We start from the raw sequence: 26,874 nt of genomic DNA on the forward strand, positions 1-26,874 counted from the left end.
TTGTTTACTCCTATTTTGACAATATTGGTCAAAATTGAATAAACATGTGACTTCCTTTTTTAGGATAAGGAATCATGCTAGATAAATAAGAAATTAAAGGTCTTGATCTCAAGAGCAGAGAGAAACATTAACTATATAACATAAGGCAGAGTGAAACTTCTGAAGTGAGAGAAACAGTGTTACACTGAGGTCATCAAAGGTATTCTCATAGCAGTGGCTCTTGACTGGGATTTTGATAGAGAAGTCCTGGAAGGACATTCCTGGAAGAGAAAGCAGCTTGTGCAAAGATACGGGGCACAGAATAACTCAACCACGGTGGGAAATATCAAGTAGTTTGCGGCTAGAATGTTGTAATGCTTAGAAAGAAATTATGTGAAATGAAACTACGAAAATAGTTTGTGAAGTAAAATCATTGAGGAATCCTTTATATTTTAGAAGAATGATGAGTTGGTTAAGGTCACATAGAGCAAACCTGAAACTAAATTTTTAAAAAACCATAAGGTGGAGTGATATTTGTTATTTAAAGAGTGTTTGAAAAGCCCATTTCTTTTCTGGGATTGCGTTTGAGTATTTGTGAGTATGAAGTAACTTCTGGGGAATGAGTGACCTAAGAGTTCATACAACTTAGGTTAATATTTGTTTAAGGAAAAGCTTCTATGAGGAAAATGTTTGAGAACACTGCTCACTGATTTTTGAAATTTACCACTCATCCAGTTCATTTTTCATGAGAAAAAGGGGATCTTGTAGGTGGCCAGTGGCAGAACTAGAAGTAGAAACCAAATATAGTAATAGTACTAGATTAAAAGTCAACATTTGTTCCAGTGAATTTAAAATGATTTTATGATGTTGGTAAAATGGTTGGAAATGTAAATAAAATGTGTTTAAGAGGGAAGCTTAATGATTTTAAAAGCTTAATGATGACACAGAAAAGGTACTCTATTTTATTTCCCTGGATTAATAGAATTAAACCATTTCTTATTGTGCTTTCTCATGAATTTGCATTTTATTTACAGATACAAGCTCTATTTTCCCCTTAAAAACTGTATCAGGCCTTTTTTTTTTTTTTTTTTTGAAGATTTTATTTATTTGAGAGAGGGGGAAGAGCATGAACGGGGAGGGGAGGGGGAGAGGGAGAAGTAGACTCAGGCCTGTTGTGGGGCCAATCCCAGGACCCTGAGATCATGACCTGAGTGGAAGGCAGATGATTAATTGACGGAGCCACCCAGGCACCCCTGTATCGGGCCATTTTTATTTGGCATTTTATTGGCATTTCTAGCCCAGGAAAATTAGGTCGAAAAAGAAAAGAATGTAGTAACTCAGATAGTGGATTTGGATTGACATTTTTCTAAAGATCTACAAATGGCCAATAAGCAGATGAAAAGATGCTGAACATCATTGGTTATTAGAGAAATACAAAACTACAGTGGGATGTTACTGCACATCTACTAGGATGGCTGTAATAAAAAAGACAGTAGCAAGAATTGGCAAAGATATGGAGAAATTGGAACTCTCCCTTACATGTTGCTGGTGGGAATGTAAAATGGTACAGTTACTTTGGAAACCAGTTTGGCAGTTCCTCAAAAAGTGAAACAGAGTTAACCATGAGACCCAGCAATTCTACTCTTAGCTGTATACCAAGAGAATTAAACATTATATATATGTTTACATAAACACTTGGATGTAAATGTTCATTAGCATCATTAATAGCATTGTTCTTAATAGTCAAAAAGTGTAAAAACCCAAAATGTTACTGACTGATGAATGGATACCCAAAATGTAGCATGTCCGCAGTGTGGAATGTTTTTGAGTCATTAAAAGGAATGAAGTACTGGTACATGCTATATAGCATGGATGAATTTTGAAGGCATTATACTAAGTGAAAGAGAAAAGACATAAAAGTCCATATATTCTGTGATTCTTGATTTAATGTCCAGAATAGGCAAATCAGGAAGCAGAAAGTAGATTTTTAGTTGCCTGGAGCTGGAGGGAGGGGAGAATGGATAGGCATGGAGTTTTTTTTGGGGGGTGATGGAAATGTTCTAATATAAATGGTAGGGATGGCTGCACAACTGTAGGTGTATTAAAACTGTAGAATTGTATACTTTAAAAATGAATTTTATGGTGTGCAAAGTATGTAAGTTTTTTCAAATTTTCATTTATTTATTTACTTATTTAAGATTTTATTTATTTATTTGACAGAGAGAGACAGCGAGAGAGAGAGAAGCAGGCTTCCCGCCGAGCAGGGAGCCCAATGCGGGGCTCGATCCCAGGACCCTGGGACCATGATCCGAGCCGAAGGCAGACGCTTAATGACTGAACCACCCAGGCGTCCCTATAAATTTTTTCTTGAAGATTTATTTATTTTAGAGAGAGGGAGCACATGGGTGGGAGGGGCAGAGGGAGTGGGAGAGAGAATCTCAAGCAGACTGCACTGAGCAGGGAGCCTGATGCGGGGCTCCATCTCAGGACTCTGAGATCATGACCCGAGCCAAAACCAAGAGTTGGACACTTAACTGACTGTGCCACTCAGGTGCCCCAAAGTACATACATTTTTTTAAAAGTACAGTTATTCGGCATCCAGCCCAGAGACAGAAACCATATAGTAATTTGAACAGTGAAAATTTAATGTACAGAATTATTAATTATAACATGATTAAAGGAACAAGAATTGTAAAAAGTAAAGTAGTAAAGAGTAAAGAGAACTTTAATGAATACAGGAAGAGCAGATTTCGTAAGTATCTACCATCCCCAGGGCTGAGTTAGAGTGCCCCAAGAAGAGGCTGTCCTCTTTCTGTGCCTGACAGCCCAGGCCTTGTTGGAGAGTGCAGTTGTTGCTCAGTGGATAATGAAGTTGGTTTCTCAAAACCAAACTTGCTGGAAATTCTCCCTGTGGAGTGCTGGTGGAGGCCAGCTACAGGAAGGTGCTGCACCTTGGAATTTGCTGCACCTGAGGGGAGTGTTAGGGAAAGCTACTCTTGGGGAGATGCCTTTCAGGTGGCACCATCCTGGGAAGCTGCTCAACAGAGTGCTGGGGTGGGTGTTGGTTTTGTGCACTGGAGGAGTTGGGTGCTTAAGCTGCTCCCTGCCAGGAGCAAGATGCTAGAGAAGCAGGTACTGCAGGAGCCTGGCTGGAGTGTATACTGGAACCTGGAATGAAAAACCTTTTCTCCTCCAATGTATCTCCAGCTCCCTGCACTGACAAAGCTCAACCTCATGCTAGGTGGCCACAGACCAGTATTTAAAGGGCCCAGCTCCATTTGCAGAGCCCCCTAATGTGTAGATTTGGAGATGGGAGGTAATAAATTGATAGCCAGCTCAAGAACCTCTGACATACCCACCCTATGCCAATTTGGGATATATTCTGTTTTGTTGGGTTTAAAGAGAGTACCAGATACTCACCTCAGAAATAAAATTTTCAAGTACATATCCTTGTGATAGTTTTAGAGAACTTGTTTTAAATTATTACATTATTACAAAAAGCAATGGTCATTCATGTATTATATGATCTCACTGATATGAGGAATTCTTAATCTCAGGAAACAAACTGAGGGTTGCTGGAGTGGTGGGGCATGGGAGGGATGGGTTGGCTGGGTGATGGACATTGGGGAGGGTATGTGCTATGGTGAGCACTGTGAATTGTGTAAGACTGATGAGTCACAGACCTGTACCTCTGAAACAAATAATGCATTATATGTTTTTTTAAAAAAAGTAGGAAGGGAAAAATGAAGGGGGGGGAATCAGAGGGGGAGATGAACCATGAGAGATAAAGGACTCAGAAACAGGGTTCTGGAGGGGAGGAGTTGGGGGGATGGGTTAGCCTGGTGATGGGTATTAAAGAGGGCACGTATTGAATGGAGCACTGTGTGTTACATGCAAAAAATGAATCATGGAATACTACATCAAAAACTAATGATGTAATATATGGTGATTAACATAACGTAATAAAGTAAAAAAAAGCAATGGTCATTAAAAAACATTGAATAGTATAGAAATGTTTAAAATGTAATAATTTCCATCTTATTCCTCAGTCCTTTAATATCTATATCATTTATGTCTCCTAAAGAAAAGATTATCATTAATAATTGGTGTATATATTTTTTCTTAAGTACATATATAAGAATATATGTGGGTGGCATATATATACATATGTATATTTTTTTCTTAGTGATAGAGATTTCATAGATACTGTATAGGAGCTCTTTTAGGTTTTTGTTTGGATATAATCCTTACTTATGTGCCAAGTACTTGTGTAAGCTAGGTAAGTCACATAACCATTCTATTTGAGATTTTAAACTTTTGAAATGAAGGGACTTTTCCTTGAAGGGAAATTTAAGATCTGCAGTGGATATGGTTTGATAGTAGTAGTAAGGGAGGGAGAAGCAGTTTGGTAACCAGTAATCAGTTTTTAGTATAGGCTAGATGTTCATATTTTTCCATGTGTTTTGCAATTTAAAGGTTTCTTATTGTGTTAAAAATTTATAGATGTTTATATGTATTGCTGGTTTATACATAGTATTTAAATTTCAGGGATGCCTGGGTGGCTCAGTTGGTTAAGCATCTGCCTTTAGCTCAAGTCATGATCCCAGGGTTCTGGGATCAAGTCCTGCATCCGGCTCTTTGCTCAGCAGGGAGCCTGCTTCTCCCCCTGCCTGCAGCTCTCCCTGCTTGTGTGCGCGCTCTCTCTCTCTCTGACAAATAAATAAAATCTTTAAAAAATAATAATAAATTTCAATGAAATTTGAATTATAGAATTTTTTTTGTTTTTTCTTTAGAAAAATCCTGCAAAAATGTCTCTGTACCCATCTCTTGAAGACCTGAAGGTAGACAAAGTCATTCAGGTATGTTCAAGTTGTTTATGTACTTTTCTTTAATATATACGGTGTCATACATTCTACTTGTAGGTGAAGTGAAGCAGAGAACTTAAATAGCAGATGTATTCATTTTTACACTTACACATTTTTCAGTTTATTGATTGCAGACTAAAAAGTTACAGAAAAGCTACCAATTCTTTTTCATTTCACTGTGAGATAATGGACATAGGATATTATTTCTTTAAAACTGTACTTAAACTCTTTCAAGATAGCTGGATTTTTAAGACTAAAATTTAAATTAAATACCATATACTTAAGTTGGTAAGATGCACTTCGACTCTTTTGATGGTGATAGTTTTCTTTAAAATCAGTACGTTCTTTGGATCTTCAGATAGGACCGATATTTAAAAATAATTTTTTGCCTTTACTTTGAAGTTAAAAAATTACAGAAATGGTGAATGCTATTTGAAGTAGTGTAAGAGCACAATGAAAGCGAAGTCATTTGTTTCCTTTTAGATGTAAGTGGCAGACATTTCATGTACTGATCCTCTAAATGTCTAAATGTTAGATATTATAGTATTTCTAATTTCATGAAGTCAAAAACTTTTTGTAGTCCTTCAAGTAAGTATTAGCTTTGAAGATAGATGCTTCTGCTTAAGAAAGTTTGGGAATAGGGGTCAAGTCTTGCTGTTTTGTAAGTTTTTATTCTGTTTAGCTGGGGATAATTTGTAGTACTTCAAAGCTTCTTTACCCTGAGAATTCTTTTACTTGGGGCCTTGGCCCCAGTTTACTCTAAGTAAGATTTACTTCTTAATAATTATTTAATGGGCAGAAAAATTTATTACAAACTTGTGATAAGTCTTAAGCAACATCTGTTTAAAAGTGTCTTTTAGGCAAAATGTTGGCCTTTCTAGGATGAAAACCTCCAACAGTAATAGTGGCATTTTTATGGCTGGAGTTGTTACCTGTAGCAGTGATTGGGTTAATATGGTGGGAGATCATGAACACATATTTTCCAACATAAATCCACTGAGGATATTAAAATGTGGTTTGTAAAATCTCTGAAATCTGTTCAGCTGCTAAATAAAGGCTTTGATGCTTCAATGTTAAGAGGTTTGTTTAGTTACCTTAAATGCTCTATTTCTTTCTTCAGTATTTTGTCAGTATTTTTCTAATGGGGTTTTTATTTCTGCAAAGTTCATCTGACCAAGCATACTTTGTTTTTAAAAAGCGTTTATCTGGGGGCGCCTGGATGGCTCAGCCGTTAAGCGTCTGCCTTCGGCTCAGGTCATGATCCCAGGGTCCTGGGATCGAGCCCCACATCGGGCTCCCTGCTCCGTGGGAAGCCTGCTTTTCCCTCTTCCACTCCCCCTGCTTGTGTTCCCTCTATCCCTGTGTCTCTCTCTGTCAAAGAAATAAAAAATCTTTAAAAAAAAAAAAAAGCGTTTATCTGAAATCCGTAGCCTTCAAGAATAACAGGCCATTAATATGACATCAGAGCAGTAAATGATAAGGATTTGCAGACGGATGTGAAAGAATGACTAATCTCTTTTCATTTTTTTTGTTAGTTTTTATAGAATTGGACTGTTAAGCATCTGCCTTCAGCTCAGGTCATGATCTCAGGGTCCTGGGATCGAGCCCCACATCAGGCTCCCTGTTGCGCAGGGAGTCTGCTTCTCGCTCTCCCTCTGCCCCTCCCCCCACTAATGCTCTCTCTCTCTCTCTCTCAAGTAAATAAAATCTTTAAAAAAAAAGCATTGAACTCTAACCATGGTTGACTTTGAGCAGAGGTTTTTGGTTTTGAAACAGAAAAAGGAAAGTTGATATTGACAAATGTTTGATTGGAAAATAGGTCTACAAACACATCACATTGACCTCTTTAAGGAGAAGCAAATTATATGGGTATTTCCATTAGAAGACCTTTTATGTTCTGAGCAGAAAGTTAGCTGCCTAGACATGTAACCATGAGTAAGGAGGGGGAAACATGAGTTTTTATTCTTTCTGTATTTGAAAATATTCCTGCCTTAGCCACTATAGTCTTCGGCTGGTTTTTCTTCTTGTTGTTTCCTTTTCTCTGATAGAGAGGTACTTAGGTTTATTTTTGTTCTTGAGATGTCCCTGCATAGGTAGCATTTATTTTCTAATCTTCTGACCTTGTTACACCACAGTAAAGCTAAATTAATTTGCAGCAGTGAACTGGCAGTTCATATTTTGTAAACTATTTTACAAAAACCATTAGGCTATTGGATTTTAGCATCATAAAATCCCTGAATCCCTGTCCATTATGAATCCTTAACAGGAGTCTGTTGTTATACCTATATAAAATAAGCTTTTAAGAAATAGTGATGTAACAGAGACCCAGTGCTTACCACTCCTAAGACAGTGAGCATGGCTCCACACTTATGCTCTAGCAGTAACTGTGGTGCTCCTTGGGGGACCTCATTCCCCCCCCTTTTTTTTAATAGTTTGAGATTTCACATAAGTCTGAAATAATTTGCCTCATTTAATGACAGTCTTTTAAGCCCTTGATGTACCATCTTTCTTCTCTTTTATTTTTATTACAGATTATATAATAAATATATAACTATTAGAGAGCTCTCTCTATATAATGTATTCCTTGGATAAGAATAAAAGCAATGAGTAAAAGAATAGAAAATAATAACCAATGTAAAAAGGAACAATTTAAAAAAAGTTAATATATTTTATTATTATTTTTTATTTTAGAGAGGAGAGTGACCAGGGGAGAGGGAGAGAAAATCTTAAGCAGACTATACACTGAGCACAGAGCCCAACTCGGGGCTCTGTCTCACGACCCTGAGGTCATACACAACCTGAGATGAAACCAAGTCAGGCCCTTACCTGACTGCGTCACCCAGGTGCCCCAGTACATTCTATTTTTTAAAGCAGTTTTAGGTTCACAGCAAAATTGAATGGAAGGTACAAATTCCATCTTAATTGCCCTTCCCCGAACACATACACATAGCACATCTTCCCCCACTATTAATATTCTCACCTGAGTGGTACATTTGTTACAACTGATTAACATACAGTGACTTGTTATCACCACTCAAAGTCCATAGTTTACATTAGGGTTCACACTTGGTGTTGTTTTGACAAATGTGTAATGACATATAGGCACCGTTGTAGTATTGTATAGAATCTATAATCATATAGAAGTCTATATTATAGAACACTGCCCTAAAATTTTTTGTCTATTCTTCCCTCCTTCCCCACTCATCTCTGGCAACTGCTGATCTTTTTACTGTCTCTGTAGTTTGCCTTTTCCAAAATGTCATACAGTTGGAATCCTACTGTATCCAGGCTTTTCAGATTGGTTTCTTTCACTTAATAATATGCATTGAAGTTTCCTCCATGTCTTTTCATGGCTTGGAAGTTCATTTCCTTTGAGTGAACAGTGTTGTTTTTTTTTTTCCCTTAGAGATTATCCAAGAAGTAATCCACTGGCTCCTAGCTCCTTTTAGCTGATAGCTGGTGAAAGAACTTTGAAAATTCAATGTACTTTGAGTTTGTGGACTGTTATTTAAAATTACAGAGATTTTCATTGCATTTTATTTTAATTTAGAATGTGACAAATTGTAAAACAATAAATACTAAAGTACAAGCGTATCAGAACATTTACAATCCAAATGAGTGAAGTAGGCTCCAGTGCATTTCGAGGCTATACTTATTTAAATTAAGCATCCATCACTCCAAGCATCTTTGGGATTACTCTTGTCATTCATTTCAGGGCTAGGTTAAGGTATAGGTATAAACTTCATTATGTAATCCACATATTTCAAATTAAGTAAAAAGTGATATTAGAGATTGGCCATACAACCAATCTTGTCTCTGAATGATACATGGCTATTTTAGAAAGTCAGATCTATCTGTATAGGAAAAAGGATTCCGTCTTGGAATACTTAATGTGACATGGGCTATGAAGGCAGCCTGAGAAGAGTTCCTGGCATACTTGAGCATGAGTAGCATTTTGATAAATAGGTACATTGCAAAACGATTTTGACAAGTTTGTTTAAAAGTTACAAATTACATTATTTTAATCATTCTTATATGGCAGTGATATTTTGTAGTTTTTTTTGTATTTAGTATAGTGTTATCCCCTTCTTATAGTTGCTAAAATGAAGATTATTTCAGTAGGATATGCTAGAATGGCAAAATATTAGCAACTTAGTATTTAAATTTTTACGGTTTTTTTGATATGTGACTTGTATGAATATGGTTGAGCTTTTTCCTTATGCAAATAAAATATTATTAGGGTAGTTAGTAAAAAAAAGAATGAAAATGTAAAATGTGTAGCCATGCATTTTATAATGCATTTTGAAAATACTAATAAATTTGCAACAGCACTATGAAATATTGGCCATATGGTAGTCAAATTTTATATCCATAGTGTTAAAATACTTAGAATATGAAATGTATTTTAGATTTGGAGATTTTCTTTGAAAAACGTTAAAGTGTTTAAAATTAAACTTTAAATTTTTTAAAAAAGATTTTATTTATTTTAGAGAAAGAGTGAGTGCAAGCAGTGGGGGGAAGAAGCAGAGGGAGAGGGAAAAAGAGAACCTCAAGCAGACTCTGCCCTGAGCCTGGAGCAGATGCAGGGCTTGATCTCAGACCCTGAGATATGACCTGAGCTGAAATCAGGAGTCAGATGCTCAACCAACTGAGCCACCCAGGCGCCCCCAAATTAAACTTTATTGAATAAGACTTCAATGTTTTAGTTCCTTTTTGGAAGTACTAAATTTAACTTGTAAATTACATAAGCATTTTAAGTAAGTGTATATATAGCATTGTTAGAATTTTCTTCTTTTCTTTTTCAGGCTCAAACTGCCTTTTCTGCAAACCCGGCCAACCCAGCAATTTTGTCTGAAGCTTCTGCTCCCATCTCTCAAGATGGAAGTAGGTTTATACTTTGGGTTCATTCTTCTTGAACTGAAATATGTTTAAGTCTTCTTTTACTGAAATAGGGAATCCAAGATTTTTTTAATCTGTAGCATAAAATATGTGGTTAAAGTTCTAGTCATAGTAAGAAAAAAATGTTTACTTCAAAAAAAAATAACCCTTTAATAAAGTGAACTATGAATATGAAGATAGGTTTTATAACTTAATCAAAATTAAGTGAATTAAGTTAAATCTCAACCCTCATAAATCCCTAACTTATGACTGATTGATTTATGAAGAAAATGTGTATGTGAACTGTGCCCCATGCTGCTGCTCTTGAACTTCTGAACTGTCCTCCATCTTTGTGGGGTGAGGGTGGGGTTTGAAATTTCCAACCACCTCCTTTTGGGGGAGCTTCCCAAATTTTGAAATCTTTATTAGGTCTCCATATACTTCTCTTTGGTTCCTTTTTCTTCTAAGTTTATAGGGATTTAGGATATGACTTAAGATAAAAAGAGTATTAAGTAGGTTTTTGTAGCCAGACATAACTATTGGTAACATTCTTTTAGAAAATTCATTTTAAATCACAAATCATGTAAAAAAGAACATTTGGAAATAGTACCTAACTCTGCTACTAAGTTAAGTACTGTTAATATTTAAATATATTGTTTCTAAGATTTCATTGGAATGTGGTTTAACTTTTTTTTTAAATGGTGAGATACTAAATACACTTTTATAAGCTTTGATTTTTTTTTTTTTTATTGTAGTTCAGAAGAATCATTTCATAGCGGTGTTTATTAAATGAGTTGTAAAGTAGCTGGCTTGACAATAAACATTTTAGTCAGTTCTGAGCTGGAGAGTCAATGGTATGCTTATGAAATTCCTAATCAAATAGGTTTATTTTAAGAAAAAAGAAAGGCAAGATAATTTATTTGGAAAAATTATTTCTAGACTATTTAAACTTTTTCTATATTTCCCATTTCTAATTATCATAGAGATAAGGAGATGATTTTCCAAATTGCTAATTTAGATTTATTCTAGATTTTATAAAATACACGTAATTTTTTCAACACAAGTAGAAGCCCATAACAACAACAGTTTTCATTTTAAATATTCTAATTTTTTTTAATTCATTCATTCATGTTAGATCTCTATCCTAAATTGTATCCGGAGCTCTCCCAGTACATGGGCCTGAGTTTAAATGAAGAAGAAATCCGTGCAAATATGGCCTTGGTCCCTGGAGCATCAGTTCAGGGGGTATGTATATTGTACTTAATTTTGAATTGTATAAAATCATATTTGAGATGTAGACAAAAGCTCTCCTCTTTGTGGCCAACTCACAGATTTATAACTTTAGCGTTGACCTCTCTTCTCTAATTTTAGACTGCCTTCTGGATATCACTTCTTAAATGATCTACTTTCTTTTAGCCTTTTACCGCTTTTCTAATTTATTAGGAGTTAAAGATCCAGATGCCTCTGACTAGTCCATTCTCCTTAGTCTTCTGTATTTAGTCATTACTAAGACCTAGTGATTCTGTCCTCCCCATGTTTCTTGTATTCACTTTATCCATTCCAGTCCTACTATGACCCTTTTCAGGGTTTCTACTTCTAACCTAGATTATCACAGTCATATCTTAAATTTTCTCTAGTAACTTCTTATATCAAACAGTACTAAGTTGCTGCTAGGTTAATCTTTCTGAAGTATAGGTCTGTCATATCTTTTTTTTTTTTGGTCATAATCTTTTAACATTCTGAAGTCTAAAGCTCCCTATAAAAGACCCCGAATTCTAGGCTTTCAAATATAATGTATCTCGTAGCCTCTTATTAAGGTCCTTACTGTAAGGCCATAGCACTTTATAGTACTTAACAATTATGGTTAAATTATGAAGGACAGGGTCGATAGCTATCTTGTTGCCATAACCCCAGTGCTTAATACAGTACCTGGCATTTATTTATCAAATATTTATTGAAAACTTGCTTATATTAGGGCCCATTCGGTAGACTGGAATGTCAACAGAAATAAGGAATTAGACAGAAGGGTTGAAGAATTGAAAAAAACAGGCATGGAACAGAGATGTAATTGCAGAAAGTCGCTGCTCCTTCTAGGACTGGAGTGACACAGGGAAGAGTTGGAGTTTTCAGAACCTAGAAGCTTGGGGGAAGGACCCCTTGGAACTGGGCTTCAACACACCCTGGAGGAGCAGACACTGCTGTCAGTACTAATACCTCTGAGAGGTTGCAAGCGAGGCTGGTTCTGGGAGGGTGGCAGTAAAAGCTGGAGAATGGAATCAACTGCTTCCACCAGGGTTAAGGGTGAGGCCTAGGCAGAGCTGATAGGAGCTAGAAACAAAGAGGAAGGAATAAGGCATTTGTCCTCCTGCAGCCTTCCAGCCTCCTGTGGTGGATGCTAACCAGAAATCTGCTGACAAAGGAATATGTAATTTGCACAGTTCAAGCTCCATCATTGCCACGTATAGTCTAGGTGGGTTTGGAGCTGACAAACAGTAGCTTAATACCCATTACTGCCTACTCCTTTGACTACTCTTGTATATCCACACAGTTTTTAACTTCGAATGACAGCAGTAACTGCATAGTTTCCCTTTAAAAGGTGCAGTTCTTGGTAAAATTGAGGTTCAGCCCACTTTCTGTTAAGGGGGACCGTATGGTAAGCATTTTAAGATTTGCTGGCCACACATGGTTTCTGTCGCATATTATTCTTGTTTGTTTGCTAACAACCTTTTAGAAATACAAAAGTAATTTTTAATCCAGGGGTTTACAAAACCAAGCAAATTACCTCTGATAGAATGAAGTACTCCTACCCTTACCCCAAGATGGGGCAGTGCCAGTTATCATAGCCATCTCTGGGCAGCGGCCTGTGGTATCAGTTACTGTGCAATATTAATTACCCCTTAGTATTCACATTCTCAGCTGAATATTTTTGATGTAAAGACAAAAGTATAAAGTCCACTGCTATAAAAAATTCATGTTGGTGCGCCTGGGTGGCTTAGTCGGTTAAGCGTCTGCCTTTGGCTCAGGTCAAGATCCCAGGGTCCTGGGATGGAGCTCCGCATCGGGCTCTCTGCTCAGCAGTAAGCCTGCTTCTCCCTCTCTCACTCCCCCTGCTTGTGTTCCCTCTCACTCTGTCTCTGTCTGTCAAAGACATAAATAAAATCTTAAAAAAAAAATTCATGTATTTAAGGTATGGAGGAACAAAAAGATTGTTATATTTACAGAAAATTTACAGGTGAATCAAAGAAGGTAGTTACGGCTACTGCGATTCTTATTTTGGTGACTGATCATGAAGCTGTAGTTAGTATTATGACTCCCTTTGTCTGCTACACATTCTGTACCCCGTTTGCCCTTGAGTTGGTCTTTTCTTAATACCTACTGGGGTGACCTAAACCATTTTGAAGTGTCAGAATCTCCTTCTTAAGAATCTTGCTTTTTCTTTCATTTTTATTTTGTTGCTGGAGATTTCTATTAACTGTTTCCATCTAGTGACTTTTTCATTTCGCATACTGTATTTTTCTTTAGATGTTCCATCTGGCTTTAAGTCCTTGAGCATATTGAGCAAATTTATAGTAGCTATTTTAAAATCCCAGTTTGCTAATTTTCTGATCTATTATTTCTGAATTTCTATTAACTGATTTTTCTCCTGATTATGGATTACATTTTCCTGCTTGTTCACATCCCACCTACTTTTTTTTTTTAAATCAGAATAGGACATTGTGAATTTTACATTTTTAGGTGCTGGATTATGTCTGTCGTCTTTAAAAAGTGTCAGCCCTTGTTCTGGCAGGCAATTAAGTTACATATGGATCAGCTTGGTTCTTCCAAGGCTTGATTTTACACGTTGTTAGGGTAAGTCTGAAGCAGCCTTTATTGTAGGGTTGTCGTAGCCCCATTACTTGAGTTGTATGTCCCCTCGGGTTCTCTGCTGAAGGCCCTGGGTGAGCACACCACTTTTGCTGGTAGGACCTTGGATGTCTCCCAACCCTGTGTGATTTGCAGGAAGGCTCAGCTTACAGCTTCCTGCATGTACTTTGCCTGGCCTCTGGAGCTTTACCTCACAGATACTGAGTTTAGTATTTAGCAAACGGTTCAAGGAGACCTGTATATAGATTTCTGGAGCTTTTTCTCTGTGTAGGTCCCTCCTCTTTGGGCCCCAGCCCTGAAAATTCTTGCTGTTTTACTAGCTGCTTCAGCCTTCCTGATTTTTGTCTCCTTAACTTACATGAGCACAGTGCTTTGCTTGGGATTTGTACTTCTGCGTAGTAGATAGTAGTCTGGGTAGAAAGCCAGGCGATGAAGGGGCTCACCTTATGTTTCTTTTCTGTCAGGGATTGCCGCCCTACATTGCCTAATTTCCAATGTTCAAAAATTGTTGCCTCCTATTTTTCCTAATTTTTAGTTATTTATGGCAGGAGGGTAAGCCTGGCTCCATTTGACTACAAGCAGAAGTCTGTTTTTTGTTTGTTTGTTTGTTTATTAATTTTACTGTTGGACATGGAGGACCTAAAAGGCACCTCAGAGGACCTCTTGGATTCCAAACATACTCTAGACGCCATTATCTAGCAGCAACCCAATTTCTTCTCGGTAACTAGAATTAATCACACTAGCCACTTCTGTAATCTCTTCTTGCTTTTGTTTCAGCGGCATATGAAGTACAAAACTGCAGTCAGGTGGTGATCGGATTCAGGGGAACATTGTTGTGTTCCCCAGTGAAGGCATTCCTCCTTCCTAAATAAGACCTTCACACTGTTGAGCTCAAGATGTGGGGACAGCATGCAAAAGTTCTGTGTGTGTTTAGATATAACAGTGAGAGGAACCATTCCCATGGCCACACCTTGGTTTCCAGACCTTTTATTCGGGCCTTGGAAGAAACTGCATCATGTATTTGGTTGCTCATTCAAAGCATATATTGTATCCTTTAAGGTAGAACCCTTTTCAGTGTGTTGTCTCCCACTGGCACCTTAAATGAGTAGAGATGAGAATCAGTAGCTTAAGAATCCACACATTCCAGGCACTGTGCCAGATGCAGTAGATACAGTAGTGAACCACAGCAATGCCACCTTCCCCATGACACAGACTAGTGAAGCTCACATTGTAGACAAATAAACCAGTGCTTATGACATGAGCCAAATGGAAGAAGAGTACGTGAATAAAGTGCTAGGGCTGTATTTTGATAGAGTGAGCATATATGTTCTGAGAGGTTGACATATGAGTAGAGAACTGAGTGAAATGAGGGTAAGGCATGTGAATATCCAGTGGGAGAACATTCCATACAGTATAGACAGAACCTGAAGGCTTTCAGGCAGAAATGAACTTAGTGGACTTTGAGAGACAAGACTTGCGTGATGAGCAGAGGAAGCAAGGCAGGACAGGGCAGCAGATGGTTTTGGATGGAGGGGTGGTGGGGACCAGGTGCTCTGGGGCCTTGTAAACCATGGTGTAAGGGCTTGGGATCAGAGTTGTGGGAGTGATCTAATAGGATTTCTTCCCCCCCCCCCTTTTTTTTTTTTTAAGATTTCTGTGCTTGCTCTGTGGAGAATCAGGAAGATGATCTAGAAGGTTATTATAGTGGCCCTCGTCAGAAATGGTTGCTTACTTACAATGGGGGAAGGGGACAGTAGTCAGTGTGGTGTTGATCATAATAAGTAAGAACACCTAGTAAGTCAAGTACTTAAAAATATTGCTGGAAAAAATATTTTCCAAAAGTAAAACTCACTCCAAAGAGCCCTCAACCCTTTATTCTGTATTCCAGCTAAACTAAATAATTTTTTTGCTTAAGTTTTTTCTGTTTTATCCCATTACCTGATTTTCCTGTGTCTCTTATAGCTGTAGTCGTTTCTCTTTAGAACCTTTGTAATCTCACAAGTAATATTTTCTGGCATTGCGTTCTGATTTCTAGTGTAATTGTGTATGTACATGACTCTTGTTAGACTGTCAGCTTTAGAATATGCTATCATAATTACTGTGAATTCTGAACAAAAAATTGGCCATCTGTGGTGATTATGTAGTTGAGATTTCCTCTTTCCCTATTATTGCTGCTCTGAGTTCTTAGCAGCATCACAGTTCTTAGGTAGGTCAGAGGGTTTTTTTGACAGATTCCAAAGAAGAAGCCTTTGATTAGCTTTTCCCTCACTATCTTTGGTTGAGAAAAGGGTTCACTTAAAATAAGAAACCAGTTTTGGTCAAGAAAACTTGAGAAAATTGAAAAACTGGAAACATGGTCCCTGCCATGCTTCCCTCGTGTAGCCGTTCTTGGTCAGTCTGGTTTGTGCATACAATTCATTAATGCATAAATGTTCATTATAGAGAATGAGAAATAATATTATCCTGTCTTGTGTGTGTGCCAGCTCTCATGTAAACATGCAGTTTTAATTCTCACAGTAGCACTGTGAGGTAAGAAGGTGCCCCCTCTTATAGAAATGCTGAAAGGGTCAGTAGATGGCTAATAAAGATCAGATCACATATAAAAGAACCCTCTGGAAAATGTTTCGTGAGTTTCAGAAGTATGATAAGACCTTTAAGCTTGAGGATAATACATTTGAGTGGAGACAAGCCACAATATACGTGAAGCAAATACCAGTGAATTCAGAAGGTAAGTCATTAAATCTATTGGAGGTGATAAATTTCCTTAAGAATTGGTAAATGAAAACTATAAGGTCCTTTTGCGTAAATCAAACTTTATCTGAAGGAAACAGTATGCAAATTACTTTTTGGGAAACCACAACTGAGTATATTCAAGTTAATTATCATTATAGTTTTTTTTTTTCCATGGAGAATGTTTCTAAGTATTGACACATTGTGTGTGTTTTTATTAGCAGTTGGTAACAAGACCTTCCAGTATGAACTATATGGTGGCTCCTGTAACTGGTAATGATGTTGGAATTCGCAGAGCAGAAATTAAGCAAGGGATTCGTGAAGTCATTTTGTGTAAGGATCAAGATGGAAAAATTGGGCTCAGGCTTAAATCAATAGATAATGTAAGTATTTTTAATTCTATTTCAGTTTGTCCAAATAGCTTGAGATATTAAGTGATCACTATTAGAATAATTTACAGTGGGAATGTTTTAATTAATTATAATATTGCATTTATAATCAAAATCATTTTAAATCTGCTAACTTAAATTTTTCCACTTGGAGATGCCTTATTCTGAAGAGGCAGAGTTGGTACTTCATTACCTTAAATGAATTTTTTTTTCTTTGAGTCTTCTTTCTGGCATAAAGTTCACTGGTCTTCACATATTATAACATAGTTTATACAAATAAAATTATGGCATTCAAATAGGGCATCATATGTGATGTTAAGAGACTGACCACTGAGAATCGGTGGCCTTTATGGTGTGTATTTTTAAATTAAATAATGATCATTTAACTTGTGAAGTGGGTTTGCAGGTTTATTATTTCCATCCTTCATTTTGAATTTAGTAGGTCATTTTTTGAATAAAAGTGATTTTGTAATTAGGGTAGCCATTCCTTTACCTTTATAATTACTTTCCCTCTTACCGCACCTTACTGAGGAAATTAAACAGGGTTACTCTCTGAGGAGGTATTTAGGATTGTTAAGGACATGCTGAGTCTTTATCCCGATACGTGGTTTTAGGCATTACTTCTTGGACTCCTTATTAGTCTTAAGTCTTGTTAGTTCAGTGTGTCCAACTTTTTCACAAAGAAAATGATAATGAGTGTCCCACACTGTGGTAAATGGCTAGGTCTGATCTTGGCAGGAAGCCCCAACCCTGCCTGCCTACCCAGAGGGCTGAGGGCATCAATGACTGTACGCATGTAACTTACTCAGGACACATCAGCATGCTTCTTCCGGAAGCCCTGACTTTACTGCTCTCCCTTGCTTTTGAATAGTACGTGCTGCCCATCTGCCAGGATTTCTTCTCTGCTCCTTCCTCTCTTAAAAGACAAGACACTCTTCATAGGCCCCTATCTCCAATGCAGTTATCCCTGCAGTGGATTTCTCCATTTGGCCAAAACTCATCGCTCTGACCATTTTACAGGGTGCCATCTCATCTAGTTTCCAGTATGGCCCTAAAGTAAACTGTAAGACACAGGACAGAAGTTATGTCTGACTCAGCCTAAGAAGATAGAAAGGGTCCAAGTTTGTAGATGCTTTCATATTTTATCAACTTTACTTTTCTTTTATACTTGTTTGTTTACATTTTCTCCAACATCTGAGTTTGGGAGTTTATAGAAATAAAAATATCCATGTGGGGGCGCCTGGGTGGCTCAGTTGGTTAAGTGACTGCCTTCGGCTCAGGTCATGATCCTGGAGTCCCGGGACCCAGTCCCGCATCGGGCTCCCTGCTCGGCGGGGAGTCTGCTTCTCCCTCTGACCCTCCTCCCTCTCGTGCTCTCTGTCTCTCATTCTGTCTCAAATAAATAAATAAAATCTTTAAAAAAAAAAATATCCATGTGGGTTTAGTTCTTTATCTGAACTTGAGTTTTCTGTATTTCATAGTGGACTCCTTCTAAGAACTGGAGTGGTATTAAATGTACCCACCTTTTTATTAGGATGTTAAATAAACCCTTATCTTATTTATCTGTAATTTAGCAGATGGGTTAAGGAGTCCTTCAGCTGTAAGGAGAGTTATGACCTTACACTAAACTATCATTTTTTAAACTAAAATCATGAAATTTCTAACAGTTGACTCGCTTTCCCTGTTAACAAAAACCATGTGCCAGTACCTATTTTGTATTCTGCCAGACTCAGGAGGTTACATTTATTATGGAAACCCTACTTTATTTTCCTTAGACTTTTTATCCAAGACGAAGGGGATGATTGAGGTTGGTCAGGTGGGTGGTGGGTCATGATTTGAGGTAGAAATTACTAGTGAGATCTCATTGCCCTGATAAAATTTTCAGTTTACTTTTTGGGAGTAACAACACATATATTCATTTTTTACTAGGGTAGATTCCTAACCTGAACAGTTGGTTCCTAATTTTCCAGCATTTTTAAATCATAATAGTGGTAAATGACCAAAGTTATTTTATTATTCTCTAGGGTGTATTTGTTCAGCTGGTCCAGGCAAATTCTCCAGCCTCATTGGTTGGTCTGAGATTTGGGGACCAAGTACTCCAGATCAATGGGGAAAACTGTGCAGGCTGGAGCTCTGATAAAGCACACAAGGTGCTCAAACAGGCTTTTGGAGAGAAGATTACTATGACTGTTCGTGACAGGTAAGTTGACTATACAGTTCAAATGGAAATTTAAGACTAGTTTTCCATTTTCCTGGGCTTTTAAGAGTCTGTGGATAAAATACTGTGTTGCAGAAGATTATCACATTATCGATCAGCCTTATACTCTGGCAGTTTTGTGTGTTGCAGATTCTTCTTACATAGTTTTCTTTTTAATAGCATTCTGGTTTTGTATGCATCTTATTTCAAAGCTTATGAAATTCATCCTCTGAGATGTTACTTTCCTGTCTCTCTAGATCATAAAAAAATGAATGTTGGAAAAGTAAGCAGTATGGCATCTCTGGCCTCACTTCCCAGTATGCTGCTTAGACATCCAGTGTAGGATGGACACAGTGCCAGGGTCCCTGCAGAACTCCCAAGTGGAGTAGGAGTTCTAAAAATGTGGCCCTTTTGGGTGGTTATGACTCTATAGTTGTCAGGTGGGAAGACAGAATATTTTATTTAGCTGTCAGTTTATAACCTAAACATTTAGGCACATGAAATAAGGGCCTCTCTTTTTTCTGGCCCCTTAACAAGTGTTATGGGTGGACCTGTTATCACATTGTTACAGTTAGCTAGTTAGCTTTTGGATTTTTCTTCTTCTCAGTTAAACTTAGTTTTATCTAACCTTGTTTCCAGTTTTCTCACACATGGTAGGTATTTTTAGTGAACGTTTTGTAGATGAACACCAAATTTATATCTAAGGAAATTCAAAGAGTAACTTGGACCAATAGGAAGAATGAAAATTTTAATTTAATCCATTATGCTTACAGGCCCTTTGAAAGGACAGTTACCATGCATAAGGATAGTACTGGACATGTTGGCTTTATCTTTAAAAATGGAAAGATAACATCCATAGTGAAAGATAGTTCTGCAGCCAGAAATGGTCTTCTCACAGAACATAACATCTGCGAAGTCAATGGGCAGAATATCATTGGGCTGAAGGTAAGGAATAGAACTTGTGTCTTGTGCTGCAGTTTTATTTGAGCAAATGTCTTTTCCATTTGTCTGTTTTGGTGGTATTTTCACGTTGACCTCCAAAATAAATAGAAACTCAGTGGGGAGATGGGTGATGTGGGATCTGGGGCTCTGGCTGTGCTCTCAGGCCAAAGGAATTACTTGGGCTATTTGGAATTAACATTCCTATAGCAAAGGGCTTGACTCTGTGATCTCAGCAGTCCCTTGAACTAGAATTCTGTGGAAACATGGGCATTGGAGATTTTGATGACATTCTGAATGAATGATTGCTCAGCTTTTTCAACCTAGGAATGGTAGGAAATGAGTAATAGTTTCTGTTTATATTAGTACCTTGTTTTTTCCCTCTGCAGATTCCTAAATATGGCTATTTTAATGTACAAAAGGTTTCATTAAGACCTGTTCATTTCATAAACTTTGTTAAGAATGCACTGTTAACAGGGTAGTATTGCATGTGAGGAAAATTATGTCATCTTAAACAATGAGCAGATGATTTTTTGGCTAAAATATTTACTCAGCAATTTTGTTTCCATCTATAAAATTGTGATTCTATAGAATTAAACTTGGTAAGAGAAACTGGAAAAAATTACAAATACCAAGGGTCAGATTTTAGAGGTCTTAGCAAAACCTAAGAGGATATACATATTTACCAAGAATAACATAGTTTCATATTTATGAAATGAAGCCTTAATATTAATTTTCATCACCTGTTTTCAACAGGATTCTCAAATTGCAGACATACTGTCAACATCTGAGACTGTAGTTACTATTACAATCATGCCTGCTTTTATCTTTGAACATATTATTAAACGGTAAGTAGTCAGTACTTCAACTTGATGCTTACAGTCCTCTGAGTTAAAGTACAGTGCTTATATTAAGTCCCAAATCTTTGGTTCTTTTACCTAAGGGATGGCATGGTATTTATCTAGAAATCTGAAGTTGCTTATTTAGAGGAATTGGTAGGTAAGGACGGTCCCTCACAACTTCCCAAGTACTGAATCAAATTCACCATACACTTCCGAAATGTTGACATTTTCTAGTTGGAAAGAGGTGTATGAGCAGAAGTGGGCAGGCTTTCGTTTCAGCTTTCAGTAAAATTGACTGCAGTTGCACTCTGCCTACAAGCTCCTCTGCTTATAAGAAATCTATTCTGATGGTTCATGATGGAGAATTCTTGCCTATGGGATGTTAGGAGTAATGGGTTTTGTTCTAAGAGCATCTGAGGAGGCAGGTAGAGGCGTGTAGGGGTGAGGGGTGTGGTGCTAGGATGGGCCTCAGGAAATGAGGATGGGACAGCTGAGTAGGGGGAGCAAGTGTTTTCACCTTCCCTAGAACTTTTAAAATCCTGGCTTCTATCATAGCTGTTTTTGCCAAGCCAACTTAGATCCTTCTTTCAGAATCTTATCTTGCCTGTGGAAATAAGATTTAAAAGATTAAAAACATAATAAAGGGAACTGGTATAGTCAAGACTACTTGTTCTCGAGTTCTCTTAAACCAGGGATAGGTTCCCCCTTCCCATTTTCCTTGTTTTTAGTCATCAGCTTTAATATACAAGGACTTACTTGTATCTCTAGCCAAGATACAGATGGCGTTTCACACTGGGTATATTTGCAAATAACTAGATTCCCGAGACTCCTGAACTCATTAAAAAAAAAAAAAAAAAAAAAAACCTTCCCTCCCCCCACAGTCCCACTTGATGCTAACAAGTGCTAAGTTTGAATGGGCGTTTTCTTGGATTAGCATAGCCCTTTTTGAAAAAAGAAACCCAAACCGCACAATTTAATAAAGTGACTCTCTCGTAGGATGGCACCAAGCATTATGAAAAGCCTGATGGATCACACCATTCCTGAGGTTTAAAAGTCATGGCACAATGGAAACTTCACCAAACTTCTCCAGTTTACTTCCTGGGCAACTTAACTTTATATTATGCACATGAAGCTTTCTAGGAGCCAGAGAGCATATGCTGCATGAAGACCTTTCTATCTTACATTATGGCTGGGAATCTTACTGTTTTGATTGGATATCTTGTTCCCACTTCAAGATCATCGTAGCCTTATCCTGGTTTTACAGATGTGAAACTTTGGACAGATTTACTGATTTTCATAGAGTAGTTTCTCTACTAGAAACCCGATGCTTTTACAAGCCATTATGATTAGAATGACTGACACAGGCTTAGCTCTGTGTTAGAACCAGTCACCTTTATCTTATATCAAGTAGTGCTGTTCATATTACTTTAGTTCTATGGTATAATTGCGTTTTTAATGTGTTACCATAGTACATGTAGAATGACTGCTTTTGATGGTTTTTTAGTTGTGTGTGTGTGTGTGCGTGCACGTGTTTATAAAACACCAATTAAGTACACTGGTTTCATTCCATGTAAGCATTATACAGTGTATGTAGGTTGCGAGAGATTGTGTTGATCATCATTTAATTGTAACTACCTTTACTTAATATGCTTCAACTGTCGCCTTAACTGTTAAGCATCTAGAATAAAAGCCAAAATACAACTATTGCTGCCTTTCTAGAACCCAAACTGCAGTTCTATGTTAAACTGAAATGTACACTAGCCCAGGACAATTTAATGGTACATACTGAGCTATAGCATAGCTGCTTAGTTGCATTTGAGACTTTCTAGTCAATTGTGTAATGGAAATTTCTTTCTTCTAAAAGTTACCGGTATTACTTTCTGAGAAATGAATCACTATATATTAAATGTAAAAATTCTTATACTAAATAGGATAAACTTTTGACTCCCTTTATTCATTTGTAGATTAAGTGGAATAATACCTAATTTTGTCATTTACTCTTAACATTCTATAATCTAGCTACTTTGGGATGGTCTTAGGATGTTTCCCAGGTCATTTGTTCATTTCCTGACCCCTCCCTGCAAACAAAATGGCAGTGACACTTTATCCTCATTTTTTTTTTTCTGGTTTATGCCTATTCCATCTTAATTAAATATGTATAAATAAAGTGGACTTTTAGTCTGTTGCATCATTTGGAAACTGTGCCTTTCACCAAACTTGCGCGTGACTTAGAGCAGGCGAGTGAAGTTCACACCTTGGGCCTGCGGCAGTTGTCTCCCAGAGCAGCAGGCATCGAGAGGCCCTGAGAAAAGCCCTCTGTGCCGAGAGTAGGCGTGTCAGGAAGAGTGTTTCCACCTGTGAACCGCAGATGGCCCACCTGCCCTGCACACTTCAGGCTGAGCAACAGGAACTCACAGAGGCCACAGATGCTCCCTGCAACACCTGAGACCAAGTCATGTTTAATGACACTTAAAACTGACTTTGAAAACTGTTAGCCTGGGTTGTTTTTCCCCCATGTCATACAGCCTACAAGATAAACCCCCCCCCTACAGTCTTTAAAAACACTGTCATAATATAAAAGGAAGTCAGTAGTGTGGCTTTACAGCTTACCTTGTTGAAATTTGGAAAAGCAAACCGAACGTTTCCCAGTTTACCTACCTTGTTACCTAGATTTGGGTCTGAGGATGGTTCTAAAAATGTAAGAATGAATGAGACTCACATCACTAAGTATGGTTGTCTAGAAGGATCAATCATTGAAGTTCTTAAAAGGTACTAGTCTTGGTAATCATTTAAATAAGAAAATGAAAACTGCTTTCATTAGAGAAAAATATTTTTAATGTAGAAAAGATGAGCATTTAATAGCTATAATGAAATAAACTGTTCCTATACACAGTAAACTTACAAGAATTGCTGATCTTTCCCCAGGTTCTTAGAATCTGAGGACCATAGGTTATACAAAGTAACCACTCCAAGAAAACACATACCCCAAACCCAATGGGCAGCATTTCTGTAGGTTAGGAAGACAAAATAGAGTGACTCAGAAGTAGTAGAGAATAGTGCACGTTTTCTTGGAAAATTCAAAATTGTTCAGTGTTTTCTGAAAGTTTTCCCATCTCAGTTTAGTATCTCTTACCTACTTTGCCACCCAAACCTGCCTTCTGACCATCAGCATACTGGGATGACCATCTGCCTTACAAATGTAATGTTTTCTCCCTAACACTGCCATGTCTTTGTCTGCTTTAGAAGACGGCAACTAATGGCTTTCAGTGAAGTTGCCATGATTTAGGAAGTTTAAAACCACAATGTCTTGTGGTAAAACTTCTAATTACTATCATTGCACATTCACCAGTTCATTTAAAAGTCTGGTTTAAAAATACATTAAATAGAGTTCAATTTAACATTCAAGAGAGGAAAAGGCACTTAATACTGCAGTTTCCAGAACATAATTTGTCTGTCTTCCCCTCCTGTGATGATACTGCTACACTGTTCATTCATCCATATACATGTTACAGCACCTAAGAGAAAGAGACCTTGTGGTTAGGTGGTAAGTTGACCAGGGGGCCCCCCAAAAGGTACTCTCAAGTACTATGTTGTCTTCTCTCATCCTGTAATTGGTGTATAAATGAAAGATTTAACTGCTTGGTACAAGGAACTTGTGAGGAATAAAACCACTTAAATGTAAAGCTAATAACTGGGGATGCAAACAGCTATTCCTACCTGTAGCTAGTGGTCAGGACACGGATGAGAGAAGAAGGTAGGGACCTGGTGGAAGTTAGCTAATTCCATTTCTATTGGAAGGAGTCAAATGTTACTTAAAGCCAGTAAGTTGAGGATGACCTAAACAGATCACTTTCTAATGTTAAGAAATAACCACATAACTTAGTGACGGAGGGAAGGGAATGAAGGGGACAGTTACTGGTCACAGTAGAAAACAGATACTTATAACCATAGATACTAGAAGAATTAAAAACCATAAATCTTCCAGATGATCAGGAGGCAACCATGCAAATAAATGTAAGCAAATACAATGAATCTTCACAATATACTAAGTGGAAAAAAAAAACCAAAAAACAAATGGGCAGAATAGTTAATATGCCTCCAACCTACCCTCCCAATCATAAGAGGGCACACCTCCAGGACAGAGGAAGGAGTCCTTCAGGGAGGAGAACAGCAGGGGTGGGTGGGGTCGGTGGTGGGAGGAAGATCATTTTCACTGTAATTCATTATTTTTGTGTTGTTTTGGGGTTTCTTTAAAACTATGTGCATGTATTTTTAAAACAACAATTCCAGCTTTCACTATGGTTTTTAATTCTCCACGTGGAAGTTAATGTGCAAACTTCCTTTTTGGAGTCAAATGTCTGTTAACATCAATCTCAGTCCCGAAGGACCCAAGGTGCTGGAGGGGAACACTGACAGTGTGGAGGGAAATGGTAGGTTTTCTGCCTGGGAAGAGTATGTTTCCTGATGGGAAAAGCAGGTCTGAGTTCAGCATTTTAGGAAGAAAGGTGAAGTCAACTGCATTAACTGCTTACCTGTGTGGCCCTGTATTCTCTCACTGATTTTTCCTCCGAGCAGGTCCCAAACGAGCAGCTCACCAGACTGACTTCCAGATAAAACAGAATTTCCATCCCAGATAAAGCATCTGCAAGCATGATTTAGAAATAATCATCTGATCAGTCCTCATGAAGGAGGGGCTGTGTTACCCTGGCCAAAGGAAGCCCAAACGACAGGATCCTGAACTTGCTGGTGCCCGTCTTTCCCCACTAGTAACTCAAAAAATATACCTCTGGGGCTCGTCTGAAGTCATAGAAGAGATGAGCATTCCTGTCTGCACATCTATGACGTTTAGACAGCCATCTTCCCCCGTGCTGAGAACGTGACGACTGTCTGTAACGAGGTGAAACGGCTTCAGAAGTCGGTTGTAGGTTATTCTGACATTTTGTCTCTGGCATAACGTTCACTTTCATGCTCCTCAGGCTACTTGTACTGAGCCGAAGACTCTCCTCTCCTTGCAGTGCTTCTAAGACACTGGGCCGGTGACCCTTTCGTGTGAGCTCATTTGCGTCTTACAACTGAATTTCTCTGGTGAGCAGACGAATTAAGAACAGCGTCCACTACAGCTTTTCTGTGGGTGCAAATGGCACGAGGATACCATCCTGTGCCATGAGGCAGCCTCAGATAAGGCAACACTTCCTTTTTACATTCTCCTTGTTTATTTTAAAATAATAATTCCGATTCCCCCAGTTATCATCTGTATTAAAAAGGATCACACTACCTGGGCTAAAAGCAGTATCACATACGGTCCCTGAATGGCATGGGATCTGGTGCAATACGGTGGCTGTAGCGAGGTCCCAAATATTCACTGTGCCTTCTTTGGTGCCTGAAACCAACAGTGTACTTGCAGCATTTAAACTAATCGTATCTACCTAAGGAAGAAAACACACAGTATTCCCTTTAGAATTACGGTCATTAGCGGTTTCCCTAGGCTGACTGCACTGTCGGGGCCCGACAGAGGTTGAACTCGGCAGCACGGCGTACTGATGTGGCTCATGCAGATGTGTTCCAACATCGCCTACTGAATTATATAAAAATGAAATTCTTCATATGCTAGTGAATAAAATGAAATACTGGTAGGGTAAATGTAATGCTGGATTCTTTTTAAGATTTATTAATGTTTAGAGAGCGTGTGCGAGAGCGAGAAAGGGGAGGGGCAGAGGGAGAGAATTTTCAAGCAGACTCCCCGCTGAGCGTGGAGCTGGGCATGGGGCTCGATCCCACAACCCATGAGATCACGACCTGAGCCAGGAGTTGGAGGCTTAACTGACTGAGCCATCTAGGCGCCCCATTTGCTGTTTTAAAACAGTCTAAAATTGGCAAGGTTCCGAATGATGCCTCTTACGAGTTCTAAATCGTACCACGGTGCCAAATGGTCTGAAGCACTGCTGAGCCATGATTACCAGAGGGCGCTGGGAAAAGCCGGGGATCTCTCAAGGTTGTGTTTGCATGCCCCCAGGGAGTCACAGACTGCGTAAGTATTTCTCAACCTCAGCTCGTCTGTCGACTGGGCGCATCAGGCACCAGTTGGCCCCCTGGAGAAAAGGCAGTCCTGTCGGCTCTAGTGGGACATGTGGCGGGGGACCCAGTGGGGCCGGCACGGGCGAAAACAAGGTGCCGCTCGTGTGTGCCTGCGC

General features: G+C 38.2%; 2 protein-coding genes across 5 annotated transcripts in view; one reads left to right on the forward strand and one right to left on the reverse strand.

Annotated features, from left to right (window-relative positions):
* Positions 1 to 22,855, forward strand: part of LOC110578638 (syndecan binding protein) — a 36,146-nt gene extending 13,291 nt beyond the window's left edge. For 2 of the 4 annotated variants that reach the window (XM_021688155.2, XM_044914217.1), the window contains exons 2-9: positions 4,773 to 4,838; positions 9,650 to 9,728; positions 10,858 to 10,967; positions 16,538 to 16,699; positions 18,730 to 18,905; positions 19,676 to 19,847; positions 20,598 to 20,689; positions 21,680 to 22,855. In XM_021688155.2, coding sequence (XP_021543830.1) covers positions 4,788 to 4,838; positions 9,650 to 9,728; positions 10,858 to 10,967; positions 16,538 to 16,699; positions 18,730 to 18,905; positions 19,676 to 19,847; positions 20,598 to 20,689; positions 21,680 to 21,734 — 897 coding nt within the window. In that variant the 5' untranslated portion in view covers positions 4,773 to 4,787 and the 3' untranslated portion in view covers positions 21,735 to 22,855. Of the gene's footprint in view, positions 1 to 4,772; positions 4,839 to 9,649; positions 9,729 to 10,857; positions 10,968 to 16,537; positions 16,700 to 18,729; positions 18,906 to 19,675; positions 19,848 to 20,597; positions 20,690 to 21,679 lie in introns of those variants that run through there. The other 2 variants (XM_021688156.2, XM_044914218.1) reach the window with 2 other exon arrangements.
* A 646-nt stretch (positions 22,856 to 23,501) lies between these two features.
* Positions 23,502 to 26,874, reverse strand: part of NSMAF (neutral sphingomyelinase activation associated factor) — a 55,261-nt gene continuing 51,888 nt past the window's right edge. Inside the window, exons 28-31 of the mRNA XM_044914219.1 lie at positions 25,959 to 26,109; positions 25,468 to 25,570; positions 25,216 to 25,325; positions 23,502 to 24,198 (exon numbers count right to left, since the gene is read on the reverse strand). Of these exons, the coding sequence (XP_044770154.1) occupies positions 24,104 to 24,198; positions 25,216 to 25,325; positions 25,468 to 25,570; positions 25,959 to 26,109 (459 nt within the window). The 3' untranslated portion in view covers positions 23,502 to 24,103. The remainder of the gene's footprint in view (positions 24,199 to 25,215; positions 25,326 to 25,467; positions 25,571 to 25,958; positions 26,110 to 26,874) is intronic.

The sequence above is a fragment of the Neomonachus schauinslandi genome, chromosome 4 (genome assembly GCF_002201575.2).
Source record: "Neomonachus schauinslandi chromosome 4, ASM220157v2, whole genome shotgun sequence".
Lineage (NCBI taxonomy): Eukaryota > Metazoa > Chordata > Mammalia > Carnivora > Phocidae > Neomonachus > Neomonachus schauinslandi.